Below are 22,754 nucleotides of genomic sequence, written 5' to 3' on the forward strand. Positions count from 1 at the left end.
TCCTTTAAGAAGAAAAAGTGTATTCATAATTTTCATTAATCACGGAAAAGGCACCGTACATGAGAGCATAAGACATACTCATGTGAAGTTCCTTAGCAAGTTTGATTAGAGGTGTCGGTCATGTGATTAGTATGTGTTTAATGTCTAAAGATTTTATATTTTTTGTGTGATTGTTTAAGTCAAATGCAATAACTTAATGTTTTAAGACTCCTTAGAAGTTCCAACAATGGTACCAAGTCCGAATCAAACTTAGTGAACAAGCAAGTGTATTTTTTGCCGTTTGATCTCTTGCAGAGAGTCTTACATTACAGGGACATTGTTGATGTGTCAAATATAAGTTAGAAGTATCACACTGATATTAACGTTGATTTTAAATTTGATAGGAATATATCGGAAAAATAGTAAATATTTGAACAAGAGGTTTTGAAGAAGTTAAAAATTAAAATTGAATGACTTTTAAAAATAGCTATTATTTTTAGAGCTACGTTATATGGTAGGAAGGAATTAGGATACGAAAGACAGGATTTAATATGTGTAGTATATTTTATGATAAAATTTTCCTCTCAGTAAAAAATAAACCGAGATATAATGTCATATTGCATCATGTTTTATTGTTATTTTAAAAAAATACCAACATGCTTCAAATCTCAGCTATTGCAGTTTATGTTTTTTATTTTATTTTTATAAGTGTAAACTAAATGATCTATCTCTTCAGTTTCCGTAATAACCAAAGATAAAATAATCATATTTTACTATAAAAGTATTCATTAAACAAATTTTACTCTAATCCTAACTTACATGTAGCACCCCACACTTGTATGCATCATTCTAGAAAATTCGCTTTTAGTGATCGAAAAATTTATGTCAATGGAGTGACCGAATTAGCAACCAAAATCTGATATTCATAAGCCAATTTTAAGAGGTCGCTAAAATAAAGCAGCAACCGATTTAGAGACCAAAAATCTTCAATATTTCTATATTTAAATTTTTTTTTTGTCCTTGCAATCTATCTCACATAATGGTGTTAATGTTGTTATTGTTGTATTTTTTCGAATAACCTTTCAATGGTGTCAATTAAAGAAAACAACACTGATTTTTCTAGGTTGACAATATTGACAAATTTATTCCTAAAAATGGTCTAAATTATGATAAAAATCTGAAACGGAAAATGGCATGTTACTTTTAATTTTTTTACCATTCACCATTTTTTGCTTGAATCTTATCACCTCAGTTTTTTCACTAAAACGAAGGGGTGACCTTAAGTTTTTTAATTTTCTATTAAAAAAAGAAAATACTTTTTTCCCCCTGTTTTTTAAAAATACCGACAGATTTTGTAACATAGTCACAACAACGAGTCTCTACCCTACATTCATAAAGGAACAACGCTTAAGATATTGCTAAGACATTAATTCACAACAAACTATCTATATCCACTACAAGAAAACATTGCTTTAGCGTTGGCCTAAAGCCGTCGTTAAAAGGCATAATATCGACGCTAAAGGGTGTTAGCGTCAGGGTTGGGGTAGACAAAAATAAGCTCGAAGCAAAGCGTACTAAATGGTCGACGCTAATATTAGCATCGGCTACGCATAACACTAACAAGACGCTTATACACAAAAGTAGACATTAAGATTCAAACATGCTAGTGTTTGCGACAACCATAACCGAGACTTATTTCTTACTTTGCGTCGGATCAACGCGACACTATTTGTCTTGTTTACGTTCTTTAGCGTTGGTCTGAGGAGGCGCCATTGATTTACATTTAATTATGTAATGTCAGTTCAGAGCTGCACTATTTATCTTGTTTATGTTTGTTAGAGTCGGTCCTATGCGGCACTATTATTTTACATTTAATTATGTAGCGTTGATTATTGGCAACACTTATGTCTTGTTTACGTTTGTTAGCGTCGGCTATAGGCAGCCCTACGTGTTTTGCATTAAGCTACGTAGCGTCAGGAGTAGCCGACACTAATCCTTTTTTACCAGATTCTGAACCTATTTGATTTTATACCTGTTTTTAATATCTCTTTTTAGAACTCCCAATACCTGTTTAGGATAAAATGTACATTTAAATGGAATGAAAATATCAGGAGGTAAAAACTACTTATAGTTGTCATTGATACATAATATGCGGAAAGTAGGAGTCAAAATATGTATTCCACAATATTCCAAGAAACAACAAAACTAACACTCGTAGACACGTGGACAACAATTTGCATAAGCTAATATTTAAGTTTATGTCTTATACCAACTTCAACAAAACTAAAGTTCAAATCATAATTTAATAATAAACCAAAATGACAAAACGGGTACATAATCACAATCTAGTAAAAATAAGTTCGTCCATCAAAAAAAGATCGATGTCACTTAGTTGATCATTATTATCCAATTATAAATTCCATTCGTCTTCATTTACACCTTCATCTTCAACTCCAGATCTATAATTCAAAAATATCCATTAGACTAGAAGTGAAACAACATAAGTGTGAAGAAAAATTCCAAAATTTGGAGAAGTTTCTAATACTTCAATTCAGCGGAGCATGAGCAAGAGCAAAGTCGCAAGTTATCACAAAAATTTCAAAAAAACTTCAATTCAACATGAGCAGATTATATGTCATACTGAGCAAGAACAAGCAAAGCATAATCAATATTCATTTCATCATTAGAAACACTCACTGGAAACCACAATTTATGTATGACAATGAGTGAAGGTCTATTCAAAACTATTTTTTAAGTGGTCAATTTTGTTTGGAAAGTCTATTCACCCCTCTTCTAGACCGTTGCATTCTCGTATTTTCACTCAACAATTAGGTTAGAAATAATGGGCATGTTTATTTTAGATTTAAATGATTCTTATAGTGTTATATGTTTTTGTTTAAAAAAATTTACAATTTTATTTTTTTTAAAAAGCTTCAAATGAAACATTAATTTAAATAATTATTCTTAAAATTTTGTTTTTGATATTTCGTCTTTTTGCTTTAACATTTTTTCGGATATCTAAATTTCAAAAAAAACCAATTAAATTTAAAGATATTTCAAATAACTTTTTGTAAAAATCATTTTTGAATGTATCTAATTTAAAGTAGTTCTTTGGTTAATTTACATAAAAACACGTTTGAATGTATCTAGATTCAAACGCCCTTAATATATATAAAAACACATCGTATTTGAGTCATCCTCATTTTACCAAAGGATTGATCACAATCTCGGTCCGAAAGTTAAATTTCAGACTAACTCCAGAGTTGGACGCCCCTAATACACACCAAAACACTTCATAACTACGTTACCACCTTTATGTCAAAAAAATTGATGGAAGGATGATTCAGGAAGTTTATTTTCTGACTAACCCCTAAACACATTTTGTACTCATCATAATGTGTTTATTTTATAACTCACTGAAAAATCTAAATGTTAAAATTTAGACTAACCCTTAAAACACTAAGTTTCCCTCCTGAACTGTCAGTTTGTTATAAATTTGACATATTTTAATAAACCTTATAATTTAAATCATTTATACAAAGTATGCATAATTATTAAAGTAGTAAGATATCTGAGGGATCTACTGAAAAAATTGGGAATGATAGCAGCAGTTTAGTAGGTTATACTTCTAGGACTACTCGAACAACAACATGGGACACATTCCTTTGAAAAGATGATGTCGGAGACACATGAAGTCAGAAAGACGATGATTTTTCATCAAATTAAGTGACACAAACGATGCATGCTGGTCCATTTACCATATCTCAATATTTCTTGGTTTTCATACATTTTACCTTTAATTAAAACAGAAAAATCTTATCATATAATCATAGAAGTCAAACTCAGGGAATAGAACACAGGCAAGATCAAAAAAACTATGCTTATGAGAAAAATTTGAAAGTTAACTTTCGTTATACTTCTAGGACTACTCGAACAACAACATGGGACACATTCCTTTGAAAAGATGATGTCGGAGACACATGAAGTCAGAAAGACGATGATTTTGCATCAAATTAAGTGACACAAACGATGCATGCTGGGCCATTTACCATATCTCAATATTTCTTGGTTATCATATATTTTACCTTTAATTAAAACAGAAAAATCTTATCATATAATCATAGAAGTCAAACTCAGGGAATAGAACACAGGCAAGATCAAAAAAACTATGCTTATGAAAAAAATTTGAAAGTTAACTTTCGTATTGAGTCTGGAAGTTAACCTTCATACCATACGCAACCAAAAGAATACAAAATTGATTGCAATTTAGATGCGTCCGAAATTTAAGTTCCGAATTTTAGAAATATTATTAATTTTTTACTAGGGTGGATGTGCACCACTAAGAGTGCGAAGAATAATGTCCAATTTTTTTTAAGGCAATTTCTTTATGCACCCATATAGGATGGAAAACACCCCCAATATTCCCAAAATACGCTTCGGTTATGCATATTCGAAGGCACCCTTATCACATTTTCACTGATTTTGGATATGCATATCCGAAAACACCATGAACCAGTTTCAGATATGCATATCCGAAATATGCTCTGAGTGATTCATTTTTTTCAAAACAATGATATCATTCTTTTAAAACCTCATATTATTTGACAAAATGTAACGAAAAATAAAAAATGCAGAAACTATAATAAAATACCGATATCATAATATGGAAATACTTGTTCGGATGAGTGCATAAAAACAAAAATATTACAACACAAAAAAAGTCATGAATAAAACATAAATAGGCAACTACTACTGAGTATGTCTAATGCGAACACTCTGCGACCTCCTCTGCCTCCAATACTCCGCCGCACCGGACGCCTCACTGACCATCCTCTGTACTATGACAACCGCCTTTGAACCGCCCTGCTCAATGATCCCTCTCTCCAATGCCTTATGTCCTATCGAGTGTATCCGCTGGCATATCAGCAGAAGATTAGTGGCATGGTCATCCTCAACCTGCTGGTTCTCCAAGAGCTCCTTATGTGCTGGTCTAAGTGGACGCCCAGGAGCATCGGGTGTCATAATAGGATGTGACACATGATAGAACCATGTCACGTACCCATATACACAGTTCCATCTCTGGGTGGTCCGCGTATGCCGATACTTCTCTGGGACTAAATGACGCGCCTAATCCTCAAAGATAGTAGTGAGCTCTCAACGGGTAATGGTGTCAGAAGCAACCTCAAATTGAGATCTCGGTATCATCTACACACGTCCAAACTGTCTCATGCACCGTTCCGACAGATACCTGACCATGATGTTAGCCCCACATGCCAACCATCCAGAATATAATGCGTTGCGGTCGAATGGGACAACATCACCGTAATCACTGAAGGGCGACCATTGGATGTCATCGTGAGCAGTACGATCAAGGTATACATAATATGGCCCCACTTTCTAACTCTCTCTCTAGAGGATATATCGTGCAGCCCTAGGCATGTCGTCAATGTAAAAGGGATCAGGATCGTAGTCGTGAATGCGGTGGAAGTAAGAGATGATTCAGCTCTGAAAGACAAAGACTATAATATGTTAAAAAAATGTGATATAATTAAATATGATATAATTAAAAAGAAATAAATCGTAAGGAGTGTGCAAGAGCTATTCAATTGTCTGGTCCTATAGTTGCAGACTTCATTCAGCTTCTGGTATAGGTGTATAAGAATGGCGGTGCCCAAATTCCACTCGTGAACTATAGTCAGATCAATAAAGTATCGGAGATAAGTCATGTCTACGTAAGTTGCAATTTTATCCACAAAGAGGGCAGTGCCTACCAAGAACATGAACCATTACCGCAAAGCGTAGGCCCGATAGTACTCAACAAAAAGCCTATTACCCTTTGCCTCATAATCTGCTGCCGCCACCAAGTGGTTCTCATAAAGCTCTTTCAGGAGGGAGAACCAGATATGCGCCCTACTCTTCGCTCTACACTCAAAATCGGCCATATTTTGGTCCATACCCAGATAATCCACCATCCACTCTATGGCCTCAACCCTCTGTATCCGGGAATGGTCTGATAACCTCCCTTTGATCGGCAGGTAGAGCAGATAGGCCATATAGTGTAAGGTGATCGTCAACTCCCCAACAAGAAAGTGGAAAGAAGACGTCTCTTTGTGCCACTCTTCGGAAAAAGCCCCCTGCATGTCGTGGCTTATGGTAATATATCCGTTCATGCATAACCTGCCAAGTCCGGAACCAGCTTCAACATCATTAAACCACTGAGCCTGCGGTTTAAACAAACCAAATATTTTTTGTGAACGGTTCACAAATTTTATGGTCGCCCGCTCCTGTCCAACAAAAAAACAAAAATGTTAGTTAAACCGTTTGAATTCATTTCAACTAATTGTAATTAAAACGGTTAAATTAGAAAGTGTAATAAAAAACAACCTTGCCTTCCTAGATACGTCGAGTGACGTAGTCATGATAATATATCAAGAGACATGTGTCTGTAGGCCCTCCCGGGTAACCCTTCTCCTTTGCGTCCTGAGCATCATCCTCCTTGTGTTCAGGATGGCCTTCAGGTACATCCTCCTCCTCATGTCCCACCACCTCTTCCTCCTCCTCACGTACCTCATCCTCCTCTCGACTAACCTCACGAGAGGAAGACGCCAGAGACAGCCGACTCCTCGGTGCAGACGATAATCCTTCAGTCGGCTCATCCATTTGGACTTGGACTTGGACTCGACCCCGTCCCTTAGTCACTCCTTGTTGCGCGGCTCTCTCGCGCCGAGCCGATGCTGTTTGTGTCTGCCTCCCTTGTCTAAGTCGTGTGGTCGGTACCTAAGTATCTGTTAGTTTCTTGAAAAAATTTCACCGGTAAGAGTATGAAGAAAACAATTTTGAAACTTAAAAAACAAAACTCAAACTATATTTCGGAAGTGCATATCTGAAACATTTTTGCAGACTACCATTTCTTGCCCTAACTCATTCAAAATCCAATTTTTACCATCTAAACACTATCATTTACCTATAATGACTTCAATCTACAACATCATTCTAATATCTAACAGCCCTAATAACAGTTCAAAGCTAGAGTATAAAGTTGTGGAAATTTACAATTTTTTGATGCTTTAAGTAGATGTGGAGTGGAGCTTTGAACCCTTTATCAATGCTTGGAGAAAGTTGTAGAGTAACAATGCTTTGAATACAACTTGGCAGAAATGGGTTGGAAGATGATTTCTTTTGTTTTGAAGAGAATGAACAGAAGGGGTGGCTGTTTGGGTTTTGTGAAAAACCACAACAATTTTCGGATATGCATCTCCGAAGACACTTTTTTTATAAAAAAAAAAGGGTGATTTTGAATATGAATATCCGAATTCATTTTTTTTTTAAATGTGTCTTCGGAGATACATATCTGAAATCAGCCTTTTAGGTGTCTTCGAATATGGATATCTGAAATATAGGAGTATTTTGGGCTTTTCATGGCGGATTTGTAAGAAAGTACATGGATGTAAAAAAGAAAGACAATTTCTTTGTAGACCCCCAAGCTTCTTGGAAACCTATGGCGAAATCTCCAAAATGCCCCTAAATTTCATAAATGCATCTCTGAAGTCAAAAAATAGGGTGATTTCGGAAGTGCATCTTCGAAAACACATTCTTTTTACTTAAAAAAATTAATTTCGGATATGCGTCTCCAAAAACAACATTTCGGAGATACATTTACGAAATATTGCGCGTTTTGCTGTTTAAACAAAATAGCCTTCCCCCATTTTCAACTTACCCTAAACTTTAAAATTTCAAAATTTCTCAACCATTTGCAGAAACACACTACAAAGGCTACTTCAAGATAACATCAAATTGCTCTCCAACATTCAAAGACTACTTCTAAAGCACCACCAACATCACTTCAAATCTGTAAGTTCTCCCAACTTTAAATCTATGATTGAAATTGATATTAGGGGTGTTAGAAATTAGTGCAATGTATTATATTTAAGTTATTATATGTCATTGAGTATGGTTAGATAGGAAAAATTTGATTTTGAAGCACTTAGGGCAAGATGTGGAGGTTCTGCAAAAATGAAATTTGCAGGGGGTTCAAAAGTGCATTTCCGAAAACACCTCCTTGACCAGTTTCGGAAATGCACTTCCGAAATGAATCCAGAAATGTTTTTTTTATTTTCTCCATTGTTTCGCATTCTAATGGATTTCAATTATTTCAGGAAAATGGCAGGCAACCCGCACGACTTAGACAGGTAGAGAGACCCAAACAACGTCAGCTAGACGCGAGCGGGCGACACAGTTGGCATTGACACAGGGACGCGGTAGAGTACGAGTACCCGTCCAGATGGATGAGGCTGGTTCCTCGTCTGGATCGAGGAGTCAGCTGGCTCGGGCGTCTTTTTCCCGTCAGGAAGAGGTGCGGGAGGATGAGGAGGAGGTGAGATACGAGGAGGATGAGAAGATACCTGTTGCTGACCCTCCGCACGGGGAGGAGGAGGAGGAGGATGGCTTCCCGGGAGGTCCTGGGGACACTTCCTTCCTGATTTCCTACCACGACCACGTCGCTCGACGTGTCTGGGAGAGAGAGGTATTTTTTTAATTTAACCGACTTTATAATTTAACTGTTTTTTATTTAGTTTTTTATTCCACTTTGTCTTAACAGTCTAACTAACAATCTCTTTTGTTTTTGTTTTTGTTGTAACAAGAAAGGCCGACGATAAAATCCGTTAACCACACACAGAAGATTTTTGATCTGTTTAAACTAGAGGCCTAGTGGTTTAATGATGTGGTAACTGCTTCCGGGCTCGGCGGGTTGTGCATGACCGACTATACGACTATCAGCCACGACATGCAGGGGGCTTTCGTGGAGCGGTGGCACAAGGAGACGTCTTCTTTCGACTTTCCTGTGGGGGAGTTGACAATCACCTTGCATGATGTTCAGTGTCTGCTCCACATGCCGATCACAGGGAGGTTGCTACACCATTCCCAAATACAGAGGGTCGAGGTGATTGAGTGGATGGTCGACTATCTGGGTATGGACCCAAACATGGCTGACTATGAGTGTCGGGCGACAAGTGGGAACCATATCCGGTTCTCTAGCTTGAGAGAGTTGTATGAGAACCACTTGGTGGCGGCGGCCGAGTCCGAGCAGGAGGGGGACGAGCTTTTTATAGAGTATCATCGTGCATGCGCTCTGCGGTGCTGATTCATGTTCTTGGTAGGCACTGCACTCTTTGTGGACAAGAGTGCAACCTACATCGATGTGACATATCTCTACTACTTCATGGACCTGACTACCATTCACCAGTGGACCTGGGGGTCAGCTATTCTAGTATACCTATACCAGAAGCTGAATGAAGCCTCTAACTGGAGGACCAGGCAATTGACTGGATCTTCCACACTCCTGACGGTACGTTTCCTTTTAATTATTTCACTTTTTTTTCATGGTTCATATTTATTTTTAACATATTATCGTATTGGTGTTACAAGGCTGGATCATCTCCTACTCCCCCGCATCCACGACTTCGCCATTGATCCTGCGTACACTGACGCCATGTCGGGGGCCGTTCGACATGTTCTCCAAAGGGGGAACAACACAGTGCCACCATATCGCGTGTACCTCGACCGCATAGCTCACGATGACATCTGTTGGATGTCGTTCACCGACTAATGTGTTGTTGTCTCATTCGACCGCATCGCGTTATACTCCGGATGATTGACATGCGGGGCCAACACCTTGGTGAGGTATCTGCCAGAGCGGTGCATGAGGCAGTTTGCACGTGTGCAGATGATACCGAGGTCACCATTTGAGGCTTCTCCCGATACAGTTACTCGAGTGGAGCTCACTGCTATATTTTAGGACTTGGCCCATCATTTGGTCCCAGAGGAGTATCAGCGTATGCAGGCCACCAAGGAGTGGCATTGTGTGGAGGGGTACGTGACATGGTTCTATCGGGTGTCACATCCTCTGCTGACACCCGACGCTCCCGGAGCTCCTAGGCCAGCACACGAGGAGATCTTGGAGAACCAGCAGACCGAGGATGATCATGCCACTGATCTCCTTCTGATATGCCAGGGGATAAAGATGCTTGGGCGGGACGCATTGGACCGAAGTATCATTGCGCACGGCGGTCCAGAGGCAGTTGCCATCATGGAGAGGATGGTCGGTGACGCGGCCGGTGCGTCAGCATATACTAGGCAGATGAGGTCCTAGAGAGTTAGGGTTAGGCATACTCAGTAGCTGGTTCTGGTTTATTTTTCATTGTTGGCTTTATTGTATTCGGGTTGTATTTTTTGACATTTACGTACACTATTAGTTGAATATATAATATTAGTATTTTATTCCATTATGCGTGTTATATTTAGTTTATATCAAAAAAAGTAGTAGAAAATACGGGACTAAACACCCCCAATTGCTGTCCTATTTTTTGACATTTACGTGTTATATTGTCGTTTAATTTAAAATACGGAACTAAACATTGTTTAGAAAACAAAAACAAAAAAGATAGCTTTCTGCATATTTCGGAGATGCATCTCTGAAACACCCAAAAATGTGAAAATGGTGTTTTCGGAGATGCATCTCCTGAAACACCCTCAATTGAAGTTTTCGAATATGCATCTCCGAATTCTAGAAAAATCTGGAAAAAAAATTACTTCGGAGATGCATCTCCGAAGCAGGGATATTTTGGAGTTTTTAGTAGGGTTCTCCCCCTTGGGGGGTTTGCAAAGAAATTGTCAAAAGAAATTGCCTTTTTGAAAGTATCTGACTTGAAGCCCAAACTTAAATCTGGTACGAGCCCAAAATAAGTGGGCTAAATGAAAAACCAAAAAAAAAGCCCACATTATAGAATATAAGTGTAAAAAACATTTTGAACAATAAAAAAACATAATCCCCTTAATTTGTAGTTGCTGGTTGTGATTGGCCGAAGAATATGTGGCACCTACATACATGGCCTTAGCGCCTTATCCACTTACCAGTTGTGGTGGTCGTTTAAGATTTTAAAAAAACCAAACAAGAACATCATCTTATTATTACATTCACCTCTCATTCACAAACCAACAGAATCTTCTTCATCAAGAGCTTCTACCATGTCTTCCACCACTCTATCTCCCACAACCCCATCTCAGGTAACACTAAAAAATCATCAAAAATTTTATTTTTTTATGATCTGAACTAAAGGGTCATTTTGATTTTTTGATTTCAGCTATGTTCTGGAAAGAGTGGAATTTCATGTCCCTCAGTAGCTTTTCTTGTGAAACCAACAAGGACACAGATGGTTGGGAAGGGTAATAAGGGAATGAAAATTACTTGCCAAGCTACCAGCCTTCCTGCTGATCGTGTACCTGATTTGAGTAAGAGGAAGACCTTGAATTTGCTTCTTCTTGGTGCTCTTTCACTTCCTACTGCTGGAATGCTTGTTCCATATGGTTCCTTCCTTGTACCTCCAGGGTATGTTTTTTGTTTTTGATTTCTTGTTAATAAGTAATTCAAGTTTAGTACTAACATGCATTTATAATATAGTAGTTTTTGTTGTTACTAAAATTAAGGTTTTGTTTTCTGGTTGGTGAGACTTGTTGATGATGTATTGGGTTGTACAATTGTGTGGATTGGTGTGTAGGTTAAGGATTTCTATATGTTTGACACAAACCTCGAACATGATACCGATTCTGATACATAGACAATGATAATAAACTGGGAAATATAATTGTTTGTGTCTTAACGCATGTATAAATTTCGTGTTAATGTCATACACCAATACATGCCAGTGTTACAATCATATTTTCAATTTGAAATGTCAGTGTCTAAGTGTATGTTTGGTATCACTATTGGTTGACAGAATCACGATGATCTTACCGTGGTTATGGCAAACTCAATGCAATACCAAACATACACTTATAAGATATATCATACAAGAGAACTATTAGTAGTCTACTATAAACTAGTTATCTTTTGCATTTGGCATCCAAAAGTTATATGATTCTTCATATACCAAATTTTTAACCTGTCTTGGAAAAAAATTACAGCTCAGGTTCTTCAACTGGTGGTACCGTTGCCAAGGATGCCATTGGCAATGATGTAGTTGCATCGGAATGGCTCAAGGTTCATGGACCTGGCGACCGTACTCTTACACAAGGATTAAAGGTAAGTGTACAATCATTAATTGATTAAAACATTACGGCTATATTTGGATACTAAAAAATAATGGAGTGGAGTGGAATGGAATAGAACGGAACATAGCAGAATGGAATAAAGATGTTATTCCATTGTTTAGGTATGTCACGATGGAACGAAGTAATTATGTCATTCTGCCCAAATCAAAGGGTACAAAAAGTGATAGAATGGGATGTAATGCATTCGATCTGATACCGCTCCATTCCATCATTTTTTTAATAAATCCAAATGATGGAACATAACTTTATTCCATTCTACTTCATTCCATCATATTCCATCAATCCAAACACACTCTACGTTATAAGCTGTTTCATAAGTTGTTTGTAGAATTTATAAAAATAACTTATGCATAAAAACTTATCAATAAGCACTTAAGAAACTATTTGGAAGAGTAAAAATGAGTATCTCTAATCTTCCATTTCAACCACAATAACTACTTTCATGGTTTTATATAACAGGGTGATCCTACCTACCTTGTGGTAGAGAAAGACAGAACACTTGCAACTTTTGCAATTAACGCCGTATGCACTCATCTCGGGTGTGTCGTGCCATTTAATCAAGCTGAGAACAAGTTCATCTGCCCTTGCCATGGATCTCAGTACAATGACCAAGGAAGAGTTGTGAGAGGACCTGCACCTTTGGTAAGCAAATTGAAATTTTTTATCATTTGACCTACTACCTGTACATAAGCATTTGTAGTAATGAATATTGTTGCTTATTTTGTTGGACAGTCTCTTGCATTGGCACATTGTGATGTTGGATTGGAAGATGGGAAGGTTGTGTTTGTTCCTTGGGTTGAAACAGATTTCAGAACAGGTGATGCTCCATGGTGGTCTTAGACTTGTTAAGCTTGTCCCTATATGTGATATATATTCAAATATGAAATTCAAACATGTCTGTTTTGTATTAATGCATAAACACATTTTGTAATCAAATTAATATTATGTGTATTGATGCTGGTATAAGTAAAAGACATTCTTCAATGTGGTGAGTGAATAATTCCAATTGCATAACAGATAGTTTGATGATAAGACTCGTCTAATATTTATGAGAAATGCTATTCAATGTCATGATCATTGAGCTAAAGGAATGGTTCCAACAATTTGTTGTTACTAGTTCATCATTACAATGATACGTTTTTTTTTTTTAAATTCAATCGCACCAAAAAAATAAAACGATGTAGGTAAAGGAATGTCTTTCTTTGCTTTTTTATATTTTGCATTAAATGCATATCAATCCCAATAAGCAAACAATTTATGAAATAAGAAAAAATAAGAAAACAATTTAGGAAATACTTCTTGCCCCATCCAAGTCTAGAACGCCTAAGCATGTCATAAAATCGAGTTAATGCTCTCTTTCGAAAATTATTCTCAATCGTAATTTCATCTCTTATGTCTCTGGTATAGTTCTTCTATAATGTTGGAAAAAAAAATTAGATAATTAAAACAAGAAAATAAGTAAAACAATAATTACTTAAAAAGAAATCCTTATACAATTTGTTATTCTTCATCACAAGTTCTCCAAATGTCTTCCAAGATTTTTTTATATAATTCATGAATTACCTTTTTTATGCTTACTAGAGCAGGCCTACTTGACAAGAAACTAAACAATAGTAATTTGAATAAGTATTAAATTTAAAAAATGGTAACATGTATATACTTAAAATATAAAAAAGAAACTTAAGGCATAATAAGTTGGCATGGCAACGGGGCGGGTCGGGGACGGTTTTTACCTCCCCCAAACCCAAACCCGAATCCCCAATCAATCCCCGTTATCCGCCCCAAATCCAAATGGGGATGGGGAATTAAAACCCAAACCCGTCCTTAACGGGTTCGGGTTGGGTTCGGGTATCCCCGTCTCGCCACCATGTATTTCATAAAATCAATTTTTTTAATAAAAATATTTACTTTTTCAAAAATCAAATTACATTATAAATAACAAAATAAAACAATCTTAAAAAATTTCATACATATATTTCAAATATTTAAAATAATAAATACAAATCAAATTATTAAAACATTAGCCACATATTTAATAATATAAATTATGAAATATAAATAATAATGTACATATTAAAATAAACGGGGCGGGTTCGGGGTGGGTACTAGTGTCCCCATTACCCGACCCATCCCCATGTTTTCTAATCGGGGAAAACCCAAATCCGAACCCAAATCCAGTCAAAGTGGGTTTTCCCCGTCAACTTCGGGGCGAGTTCGGGTGGATACCCGTGGGTCTGGGTTTTATTGCCATGTCAATAACACATCTTCCATCAATCTTTTGATACTCATCCTGCATCACAATCACATCCTCATGGTCAATGTTATCCTCCTCCTCGTGATTCAGCAAAGTACAATCACCCATCTCCAATTGAGATGATGAGGGTACATGTGGTGTATTTGGGATACAAGATCCTCTGAATGCATGCATGATGAGGGTACATGTGGGGGATGTGGGGTGCGGGATCCCCCATGCTGCTGGGCTGATGAGAATACATGTGTATGAAATGGAAAAGAATACCTTTATCGGGTCGGGAGGCTTTTGTCTATTTTGATAAAAGAATATAAAATAATTAATAAATTGATACAATATGTATTATAAATAAAAATATTATATGATTTGAGCAACAAAATTGATGCATCCACAAAATATTATTTAATTTGAGTAATATATGATTACCCGATATTTACAAAAGCGGTCTATTCAAATTGTGTATCCTCCTAATCTTCATTATGTTACTCTATTATGTTACAATCTTTTGATCCAAATTGTCTTCATCCATATTTTTTTCTGACAACGAAATAGACACATCAAGTTGCTGTCCCTCAACCATATTATCACACAAATTTGTAATTTGTTCAACTTCAATCACATAATTAATATATGATATTTCATCATCTTGGTAAGCAACATCTTCCATATGATCGTCAGTTTCAATATGATCAAGTGGTTTTGATTTTATTACAACACATCACCATTGCTTACGTTGCTAAATTGAAGGATAAGGAAAGTAATAAACTTGCCTTGCAGAATGTGCCATTATGAAATGGTCATAATGTTTTTACCTTTTATCCATTCAAATCTCTACAATGTTATATTTTTTTTATCTATTTTTGATCCTCTAGAAAATGAATCATACCAATTATAATAAAACAAGACCATTTTGTTTTTCGAGATTAAATAATTGTATAGCAACTCGTAAATATGCTAATGATACCATATAAGTTATCTTCGCCACCATTTATAACTCCTTTTACAAGTACCCGCCACTTTTTATGGTTTTTTCCCTTCGGTCTATGTATGAGTGTAAAATTTATATTCAATCACAAAGTAGGTGTGTCGTTTATTCGCTTATTGAATAGGGCCTTCATACAAGTTTCTCAAATGTATTGTCTGTGGAGTCGGTGCAACACTTGTTGCTTGAACCATGGTGAAATATAGGCAAGTATGTGTCGGGTATTTGCTTGTTCAATAGTGTTTTGAAAATAGTAGGTATTAAATGTCCTATATCGAAACACATTATAAGTAAGTTAAAAGTTAATAAGTTATATATCCAATGTGTTCAACATAAATAAGTACTTAGTATACTTGCTCAAACATCTTCGGTAGTGATCTGAAGATTTTTCTGACAAGCTTTTTTTCAGATATCTTCTCTCCCAAGGAAAAATAAGTGTTGGCTATGTCACAAAGGAGAATATTGAAGTCAGAGATCAATTCATCTTCCTTCATTCTAAAACTCTCAATTTGGTAGTGAGAAGCTGCAATCTTGACATATGAACTTGGATGAGCCCTCATGAGCATTTTTGGGGATCTCCCAAGCCTCTTTGGCTTTAGAACAAATAAAAAATATATTTAAAGTTTGGTGAATTACAACTCAACTAACATAACCAACCTCTATATAGGTATACAGTAAACAACGAGAACAAAGACTCAAAGAAAAAACCCTAATACACTAGATTTTAAAATCTTAGCTTATCCTCTACTTCTTTCGTTATTAGGATGAGTCTTTATATAAAAATTCATCTGCTGGGATTTTCTTTAATGGGCATTTGAATTGATAATAGAAGATTTGATAATGATGAAGATTAGATTTGATTTAGTTTGATCTTTATTCAGTTTAAATCTTCATTTAGTTTGATTTGATCTTACTAAATCTTTTCAGCAAATCTTACTAAATAACATATTGCTAAAAGATACAACAACAAATCTCCTTGGAATCTAACATAATCTTGCATTGGTTTACGCACAAACTCTAACTAACAATCTGAGGCAAAATGATGCATATATTTTGGAACATCTTGTTCCACACGATGCCTCGTCACAAAATACATATTGTATTACCCATGTTGTTTGACCTAAAGCAATAAATCAAAGGTACAACATGTCCAAACCCAATATTTTTCGTAAAACACCTTCTGTTTAAATGACGTTCTACTTCTTTTGAATCACTAATTATACGTCTACACCCACATTTAAGACAATGTCATCTTACTCCTTCTTCTCTTTGATAACTATCTTGAGTAAATGAAAATGTGATAAATCTTTTAAGAGAGTAATTACAATTAATCATAAGTACTTTCATAACACAATATCATACTCAATAGGGTATTGGTATTATACTTGTACTTTCGTATTTATAACCTAAAGAGTGTGGATGTTGAAGATAAAATAATACAATATTATTGCATGCTAAAAGATTATTGTGCCTTTTCAATATTGACCTAAACATCAAAGTATGATGCTTCCTGAGATTAAGAGAGTAATATATATCTCAGTATAATAGAATAAAACTTGTTACAGGTATAGTATATTTTGAAGTCATCTTAGAATACAAACTTTTTTTAAACAAAGGTGAGCAACACCAATCTATTGAAAGAGAAAAGGGAACCAATATAAAGGGGGGAACCAAACCCTTCAAGAGTGACAAAGCCTAAAGTTAGGGAGACCCAACCTTTCATGGTTATTGAAAGGTCAATCCTCGATGGGGAGCCTATCCAACCAATTAAAACCAGACAAGCTAAGACCTATATTTGCTAACTTATTGGCTAAGGTGTTGTCTTCCTTATAAATATGAGAGATAGTAAAACACATGTACGTGGTAATCATCATACAATTATTCCATATATTTCTTAAACACCAAGGCACAAGATAAGAAGCGCTGTAAGCAGAAATAACTATTTTGGAATCCGTTTTAATCCTTAAATTATGTCAACCACGAATAAAAGCACACCCAATGGCATGGATGACACCTACAAGCTCCGCATACAAAATAGTATTGGATCCAATGTTCAAAGTGAAACCTCTCAAGAAATTTGCTCGATGGTTTCTAATTAAACACACTAGTACCAAAAACAATGCCAAGGGAACCACGACGCGTGACATCCGTGTTACACTTCCACCAGCTCAATAAAAGGGAGACCATAGAATTTCTTTAACAAAATAGTATTTAGGAGAATGCAAATTCACTTGATCAAAAGTCTTCAGAATAACAAAATTCCTAATTGAGGGGTCAGAAAAAATGTTGGTGGCATTTTCAGAGATGACAGATCCAATGAGAATCCAAGCTTTAGTAGATGCAAGATTCGGCTTGGCATCCTGAAAAATGACTTTGGGTGCAATGAAACCAAATGGTGTTGATTATGTTGACAATACATATCAAATTATTGTCACATATTTATAAAAATTGACTAATTTCAATTAATGAATTAATGGATTAAGGACATATATTATATATTGATAGTGAAATGAATGCAATTGGAAATAATTGTTTCATAAAAATATGGCAATAATGATTTTATGCATTTTCTCAATGTTGACATTTGCACGTCTTACTAAGTTAAAACAAACTCACCCTATTTAACTTGCCTCCCAATCTTTTTCCCTTTTTATATATATGAAACATATTCAAATTGAAAACTAGTATATTTTTAAATTTAAAATAAATGACCAAAATGGTATATACACCAAAATCAAAAGAATAAAAATTCATTAGATAAAAAATATTTTAAAATAAATGTACTCTAGAGTCTAGCCGACGTTAAGGTTGAAGTAACTATGGTGGTGCACGTAACGGCAGAGCACCGTATGAAAAGAAATTTATGTAACGTTGAATTCACATTGATAATGATAAGTTTGAAATAAACGACTAATGATAAAATATTATTTAAGCACATCTAAATCATACTTTATTCATATATAAGGAAGATTCTTCACTCTTCCTTCTTACAGTTCATGTTTCTCTTTCTCAACGCTTTTGTAGTTCCTTCATGTTACCTCTAATAAAATAGTAAGCTCCATCTCCATCTTTTTCTCTAATATATATTAATGGTTATTGTCTTCCTAAGGTGTTTGTCCTATCTTCCTTTATGTGATTTACAACTATTTTTGAAATTAAAGTTTATGTTCACACCGATGAATTACCATCTTCATGTTTAACTACCATTTAATCTATACGTATAATTCACTTTTTTGGTATTTCACCGATGGGTATAATTCACTTTTTTGGACTTAAAGAGAGAATATCCACTTTTTTGGTATTACTATTATATTAAAAAAGTGGATATACGAATTACTATTTTTATAATTTTTGTATAATTTGATTATATATAATGATAATTGTGTTGATGGAAAATTATATATTTTTAATTATTTAATAATATATTGTCGATTTTAGAGCTGTTTTATAGTAATTGTACACATGCTTTGACAGCTTACATGCCATTTCTATTGAATTATTGTCCCTACTAAACAATTTAGTATTTACCTTAAACTCTCTATTCTATAATTTCAACTTTATTGATTTCCATTATTATTTTGAGTATATTATTAAGGATACTTTAATATATATTATTGACAATAGTTGACTTATTTGGAGTTATATATACACATTGAACCTGATTTTGAATTGAGGTTGTCTGCATTTTTTTTTGAAGTTTGATTCAAAAGAATAATCCACCATAGAGCTATGGTCGATACTGAGCCTCCATCGCGTCTTAAGGTTTTATTTTCTTAATTTTCATCTACTATTGTTTTATATTTAGAATGTAAATTGAGTTTTTTCTTCTTATTAATTTGATTTTTATTTGTTTTTAACAATTCATAGGGAAAATATGTTGCTATAGTGGTTTGTTGGCTTCTTGGCAATGGATGTCTTTTCTCTTGGAATAGTATGCTCACAATAGAAGATTACTATATGGAATTGTTTCCGGTAATTTATTTAATTTTAATAATTTATTTTAATTTTATAAAATATAGTTTATGAGAAACAATTTTGAACATATTTTTTTTATTGGTAATGATTAAATTACAATAATAAAATTACATTTTTTTATAAATTATTTTTAAACTCAGATATGCATAATGCATGTCACCTTTTTTTTTTGTAATTTAATATATTTCTTTTTGTGCAGAAATATCATCCATCCAGGGTGTTTACACTTGTATACCAGCCATTTGCAGTTGGAACACTTTTTATACTTTCGTATAATGAAGCAAAAGTTAATACTAGATTAAGAAATCTGTTTGGATATTCTCTCTTTTTCATATCCACTCTATTGGTGTTAATAGTAAGTCCTATATATTCATATTGTTGAATTAATTTTATTTTATGTTTGGTTCCACCTCTACAAGAATAATTTTAAATATGTAGAATTGATTTTAGATGATTTTGAGGTATTTGATTTTTAAACAGTAGAAGTGATTTTGTCTTCTGAATTGATTTTATTTGAAGTTAGAATTTGTATCTTCTGTCTCAAGATATATATTTTTTGAAATCTTAATATCCGGTCTTGCGACCGACTAATTCAAGAGAACCAAACGTACAATTTAAAAGTGAGTTGAACAATAAATTTCAATCTAAAAATCACCTAGAATCAACTCTCGAGAGTGATATTTATTAGTTAGTTAAAGATGGTTTTGATTTGATGAATTTTTCATGGTATTTGTTGTAGTTGAATTTAGCAACTTCAGGTAAAGGAGGACTTGGAACTTTTATTGGTATATGTGCAATTAGTGGTGCATTTGGGGTTGCAGATGCTCATGTTCAAGGTGGAATGGTGGGAGATTTGTCTTACATGCAATCCGAATTCATTCAGGTCAACTATATTGATCTTATACTTATAAATTATATTATGCAACCTTAATAGCTATTTTGTCCTTAACTTTTTGGAATTTAAAATAAGGTTGAAAGATAAATAAAGTTAGATTGAATATTGTTTCAATTGGGATTTGAATTTGAATTTGAATTCTCAACCATTCTTTCCTAACTGAAATTGCTTAATCACTTAGGCTAATCACTTGATTTTTATTATAATCGCTTCTCTATAATTAAAGATGCATTTAGCAAATGATTTTATTTAATGTAATTTTACTGTTACAGTCTTTTCTTGCTGGTTTGGCAGCATCTGGTGTATTAACATCTGGTTTAAGGTTAATCACAAAAGCAACATTTAACAATTCTAGGGGCGGTCTTAGAAAAGGAGCCAGTAAGTTCAACTTTTCTTTCTCCATCGTTATATTAATGATGTTTCATTTTAATTTTTTTATTGAATTATACATAATTATAACCTTTTCCTTATTCACCATGTTGTATATTGTCATTGCAGTACTATTCTTTGCAATATCAACATTCTTTGAACTTTTGTGTGTCCTTCTCTACGCATTTGTTTTTCCTAAAATACCAATTGTGAAGTACTACCGTACAAAAGCAGTATCGGAAGGAAGCAAAACTGTTTTACAAGATCTTGCAGCAAGTGGCATCCAAACAATAGACAAAGAAGTATTATTTTTTCCATCCCTTTTAATTAGTTTATCTTTCAAATTTGTCTCAAATTTTTTCGATATTTATAACTCACCTTTATGTGACAAGAATTTCCTAATTTTTTTAGGATGTGGATCATACAAAAGCACAAGAGAGGAAAGGAAACAAGCAATTGTTATTTGAAAACATTGATTATTTACTTGACATGTTTCTAATATATGCATTGACGCTATCTATTTTTCCTGGATTTCTTTTTGAAGATACTGGAGCACATAGTTTGGGAACGTGGTATGTTCATCACTTCGTGCATTTTAAATATTTCATAATTTCAAAATTTTATATTTACGTTTATAATTTTTTTATATCAAACCAATAAATGTTGGATTTTTATGTATCGTGACCGTAAGTCCACTGATTCAAAATAATGATGATGTGTATTATGTACTTATATTCACCACTAAAATAATTATTGGTCCAATTTTATAGGTATGCACTTGTGTTAGTTGCAATGTATAATGTGTGGGATCTAATAGGAAGATACATTCCACTCTTAGAATTCCTGAAATTGGAGTCAAGAAAGTTGATCACAATAGTTATTCTATGTCGTTTTTTACTTGTTCCGGCATTTTATTTCACTGCAAAATATGGTGACCAAGGATGGATGATAATGTTGACATCATTCTTGGGGTTATCCAATGGTTACCTCACTGTTTGTGTTATGACATCTGCACCAAAGGGTTACAAGGTGAGAGTATATTAAGTCTTTATTCAAGTTGAGGCATGTTAAAATGTCATATTTTGATATATTATATTTTTGCAGGGTCCAGAACAAAATGCATTGGGGAATCTGTTGGTGTTGTTTCTATTAGGTGGTATTTTTGCAGGGGTGACTTTAGACTGGTTGTGGTTGATAGGTAAAGGTTGGTAAGATCTTAGTTAAAACTAACAAAGGAATGATTATGATTGACGCCATGTTTGTAAGAAAAAAAAATAAAAGTAGTATTTATTTTTTTAGTGATATATTTAAATGACACATAATAGTTATGTGTATGTGTCATTTATTTATATGGTTGGGGTGAAATTAGTTAGTTGGTATTATCTTTATTTTGACGTTCTGTTTAATTTTTGATAATTGTAATTTGATATGGTATTATTTCAATTTGTGTGTAATTTATCTAATTCATTTATTTGATTAGAACAATACCTTGAGTCACCCTCTCATTTAATAAATAGTACTTGAATTCATGATAATGTGTTTTTAAAACTTGAACAAGTTGGTCAAAGTCAACATCTCGTATGTGTCTTAAATCACAAGTCAAAAAACTTAAATCAAGTATTTTTTTGAAAGCTTGATTCGAATCATGCATATGGCTGATTTGAATCAAACATCGATTTGAAATATGGATTTTTCATCAATTAAGTTGACTTGAATTAAGGATATGTGTGACTCGAATCACAATACTCCTTGAGTTGAATCACAACTTCTGTTGACTCGAATTAGGACAATATATTATTTTCAAAAACAATCATGATTCGAATCATACTTTTGTATGACTCGGATCATGATTCAAATAAAAATCACAGTTTCCTCTTTTTACTACCTTTTTTTTAATAAGAAATTGATTGACGAAATCTCACTAGGGGTGCAACCTTTACAACAGGGAAAATTACAAAGGACTGAAACACGATAGAGGTAACTTATACCAATCGTAGAAACTAGACCGGGACAACAAATTACTACACGCCGACCAACACCACGACAATAACATAACATTATTGTACAACGTCTCAAAACTAAAAGAGACATTATCAAAAACTATTACATTCCTCATTAACCAAATACTCCATAAAGTTGCCAACCAAATGGTATTAACGGTATTCCGGGTAGATTTGTTCCTCACCTTCTCTTGA

The 22,754-nt window shown here is 34.4% G+C and overlaps 2 protein-coding genes across 2 annotated transcripts; both read left to right on the forward strand.

Annotated features, from left to right (window-relative positions):
• Positions 1-10,834: 10,834 nt before the first annotated feature.
• LOC131648085 (cytochrome b6-f complex iron-sulfur subunit, chloroplastic) lies at positions 10,835-13,087 on the forward strand. The gene is made up of 5 exons (XM_058917877.1): positions 10,835-11,043; positions 11,121-11,365; positions 11,941-12,058; positions 12,547-12,729; positions 12,820-13,087. The coding sequence occupies exons 1-5, from the start codon at positions 11,005-11,007 to the stop codon at positions 12,925-12,927; spliced, it is 693 nt and encodes a 230-aa protein (XP_058773860.1). The 5' UTR covers positions 10,835-11,004; the 3' UTR covers positions 12,928-13,087.
• A 5,201-nt stretch (positions 13,088-18,288) lies between these two features.
• LOC131648086 (equilibrative nucleotide transporter 3-like) lies at positions 18,289-22,056 on the forward strand. Its single transcript, XM_058917878.1, has 10 exons — positions 18,289-18,371; positions 19,018-19,082; positions 19,188-19,292; positions 19,495-19,650; positions 20,035-20,178; positions 20,463-20,568; positions 20,689-20,861; positions 20,971-21,131; positions 21,330-21,588; positions 21,664-22,056. Exons 2-10 carry the CDS (start codon positions 19,050-19,052, stop codon positions 21,769-21,771), a joined length of 1,245 nt encoding a protein of 414 aa, XP_058773861.1. The 5' UTR covers positions 18,289-18,371; positions 19,018-19,049; the 3' UTR covers positions 21,772-22,056.
• Positions 22,057-22,754: the final 698 nt, after the last annotated feature.

This window comes from Vicia villosa, linkage group LG2, assembly GCF_029867415.1.
Source record: "Vicia villosa cultivar HV-30 ecotype Madison, WI linkage group LG2, Vvil1.0, whole genome shotgun sequence".
Lineage (NCBI taxonomy): Eukaryota > Viridiplantae > Streptophyta > Magnoliopsida > Fabales > Fabaceae > Vicia > Vicia villosa.

What these genes read in the sequence shown, in the direction of transcription:
- LOC131648085 (XM_058917877.1), top strand. Translation starts at nt 11,005, where the DNA reads ATGTCTTCCACCACTCTATCTCCCACAACCCCATCTCAG. An exon ending in CTCCCACAACCCCATCTCAG is followed by an intron (nt 11,044 to 11,120) that starts GTAACACTAAAA and finishes TTTTGATTTCAG; the next exon opens with CTATGTTCTGGAAAGAGTGG. An exon ending in CTCTTACACAAGGATTAAAG is followed by an intron (nt 12,059 to 12,546) that starts GTAAGTGTACAA and finishes TTTATATAACAG; the next exon opens with GGTGATCCTACCTACCTTGT.
- LOC131648086 (XM_058917878.1), top strand. Translation starts at nt 19,050, where the DNA reads ATGGTCGATACTGAGCCTCCATCGCGTCTTAAG. An exon ending in AGCCTCCATCGCGTCTTAAG is followed by an intron (nt 19,083 to 19,187) that starts GTTTTATTTTCT and finishes AACAATTCATAG; the next exon opens with GGAAAATATGTTGCTATAGT. An exon ending in TCCAAACAATAGACAAAGAA is followed by an intron (nt 20,862 to 20,970) that starts GTATTATTTTTT and finishes TAATTTTTTTAG; the next exon opens with GATGTGGATCATACAAAAGC.